The sequence below is a fragment of the Penaeus monodon genome, chromosome 14, assembly GCF_015228065.2.
Source record: "Penaeus monodon isolate SGIC_2016 chromosome 14, NSTDA_Pmon_1, whole genome shotgun sequence".
NCBI classification, from domain to species: Eukaryota; Metazoa; Arthropoda; class Malacostraca; order Decapoda; family Penaeidae; genus Penaeus; species Penaeus monodon.
In genome coordinates, this window is record NC_051399.1 from 22,236,782 (window position 1) to 22,239,281 (window position 2,500).

At 46.0% G+C, this 2,500-nt stretch overlaps 1 protein-coding gene across 1 annotated transcript in view; it reads left to right on the forward strand.

The window, feature by feature from the left end:
• LOC119580978 overlaps positions 1 to 2,500 on the forward strand; it is a 213,292-nt gene that overhangs the window by 210,386 nt on the left and 406 nt on the right. The window contains 3 exon segments of the mRNA XM_037929227.1: positions 1 to 256; positions 946 to 1,926; positions 1,928 to 2,500. The exon segment at positions 1 to 256 is cut by the window's left edge and continues 758 nt beyond it; the exon segment at positions 1,928 to 2,500 is cut by the window's right edge and continues 406 nt beyond it. Of these exon segments, the coding sequence (XP_037785155.1) occupies positions 1 to 256; positions 946 to 1,926; positions 1,928 to 2,116 (1,426 nt within the window). The 3' untranslated portion in view covers positions 2,117 to 2,500.

Genomic DNA, 2,500 nt, shown 5'->3' on the forward strand with positions numbered 1-2,500 from the left:
CCACAAGTCCCCCACAAAGAGCACCAAGTCCTCAGCCTCCAGCGAGGATCTCAGCCAAGCCAAAACATCCCCCGGGTCTCCCTCCAAGCAAAGTGTCGCTTCCAGTAATGATTCCCTTACGTCATCCTCAAGCATAGTGACAGTCAAGTCAGCCTCACTGAAGAGCTTGGAGACTGATGAAGACCCCCCGGAGCTGCCGCCAAGAAATGGCACCAAAGCTGCAATGAAACCTCCGCTTCCTCGCAGTTCCTCACAGGTAGGGTCCTTACCGGTGCTTTGGAAGCGGGGATACGGTCAGATTTGTGGAAGAAATTGGCATTTAATTTGCACTTGAATCAGATGCATTTTGGTCGCCACCAACTTGAAACAGACATATTAACAACTGATATGTGGTTTTAGACATATTTGTCATGTATATATACTGAAAACATTTAACAGACAGATCTGCATTTTGTTTGGCACATCATCTAAGACAAAAAGGTTAAGCAATCATCTCTGAAGTTGCATATATATATATATATATATATATATATATATATATATATATATATATATATATATATATATATATATATATATATATATATATATCATTAATAGTTTTAGTCAAGACACACTTTTAGTATTACATTTTTATAACACCAGGCTGTTATTTAGACAGTATGTCAAGTATGGAAGATACGTCATGGTACTAACAGAGATCTTTATATTTCTCCTTTTGGTGGCATAGTGATGAGTATTCATGGTATGCGGAAATTGTGGTACATGTAGTAGAGTTGAGATGGACATACAGATTGGTGGCATAATATACACATTTTTGTATTTACAAGTAATTTATAATATAATTTCTTATAAATACATTTAGTATTAGCAGTAATTAAGTTTTTTTGTGTTTTTATGTTGAATGAATAGGTCATATATATTATAATAAATCTCTAATTGCAGGATAACGTGAAAGTAGCTCTGCATAACAAGGGTATCCGGTCGCCGTCGCCAGCACGGAAGACTTTGAGGAGTCCCTCTCCAGACAACAATGAACGGCCGCCTTCGGTGCCTTCCAGACTTCGCAAGCCGCAGCTCAGCCCTTCCAGCTCTCCAACTAACAGCATCCCCGGTACGCATCGTCCCAGCACGTCGGGGAAGCTGGCTGCTCCCTCACCTCCCACACTCAGCAAAGCTCCAGCAGTTTCTCCCACATCTCCGCGAGGAGGCTCGAGCTCACCACTAAAGAGTAGTCCAAAGACAAGCCGCAAGTCCCCTGCTGTAGAGGAGCAGAAGCCACAACTCCCAGCCAAGACTAGTCAGTCGCCAGCCCGGAGAGCCCCAGCTTCTCCGCCGGCAACCAACGGTGTTCGGAGCCCAGCGCGATCTACCGGGAAGGCTTCCACGACCTCCAGACTGCCCAGACCCGACACCACAAGCGTAGCCTTGAAGAACAGCATGAACCAAGAGACGGCTCCCCTCCAGACCTCTTCCCCCAAGATGTCGCCCAAGGCCAAGATGGTCAACGGCAAGGCGCCGACCAGCACTGACTTGGACGATTCGCTCGATTCCGGTAGCTTTGACCAGGACTCGCTGGAGGAAGCAGAGGATGTGGAGATGATGCCCCCAGCATCTCGTGATGCCTTCCGCCGCCTTTCATTGTTGGTTAGTTCGTCTCTCAAGTCCTTAACGGAGATGGCAGCAGCATGTACAGAAGCACAGCGGTCTGGCGGCACGGCCACGCAGGACGAGACCAAATTCCAAGAGGCAAGAGACGCCCTCACCAGTGAGTCTCGACAGTTCGTGACTGCCTCCAAGTTGTTTGTCAAGTCAGCCACTGAATCCGAAGACACGTTACTTCAGTGTTTATCCAACTGCATGACGTTACTGCAACGCATGGTGGACGTAACCCTCCAGGTTGTGCACCATACTACGACTCCTCTTCCAAACGCAGAACGTCGTCGTAAAGGTGCGGGACGTGGCTACCACTTACCAGTCGACCGTGCGGGCGGCGCTGTCAGCGGCAGGGCGGGGCATGGACCATCCTTCCATGAACACGCTCATGACGCAGGCCACCAATCTGGCCGGTGTCCTCACCGCTCTCATGCGCACACTCAGAGTGTTCAGTCCGTGAGATATCTCTTGTTAGATTTATCATGTTTCATAGAAGTGCCGATGTGTGAATTAATATATCTATGTTAACCCTTGAAAAGGTTTGAGAAATTTAAAGAAATCTGCTATCGAAAGTGCAATGAAGGAAAACTTACAAAAAGTACTTAATGTATTTACACGTTTGTAGATATAGCAGTAGCAAGAAACCTGTTGCGCATAACGTCATTATTTGTAGCCCGACAGCTTTTGTAAATATCGATAGAAATCTCAGGTATTATGAACAGTTGGAGAACAATAAAGCTGGAGTGAATCAAATGAGAGTTTGAGGTATGAGCAGATTCGAGGAGGTCAGATGGTTGGAGAGTAACATAGCTATTAATAGAGCTGTATATTTCAATACATTGAT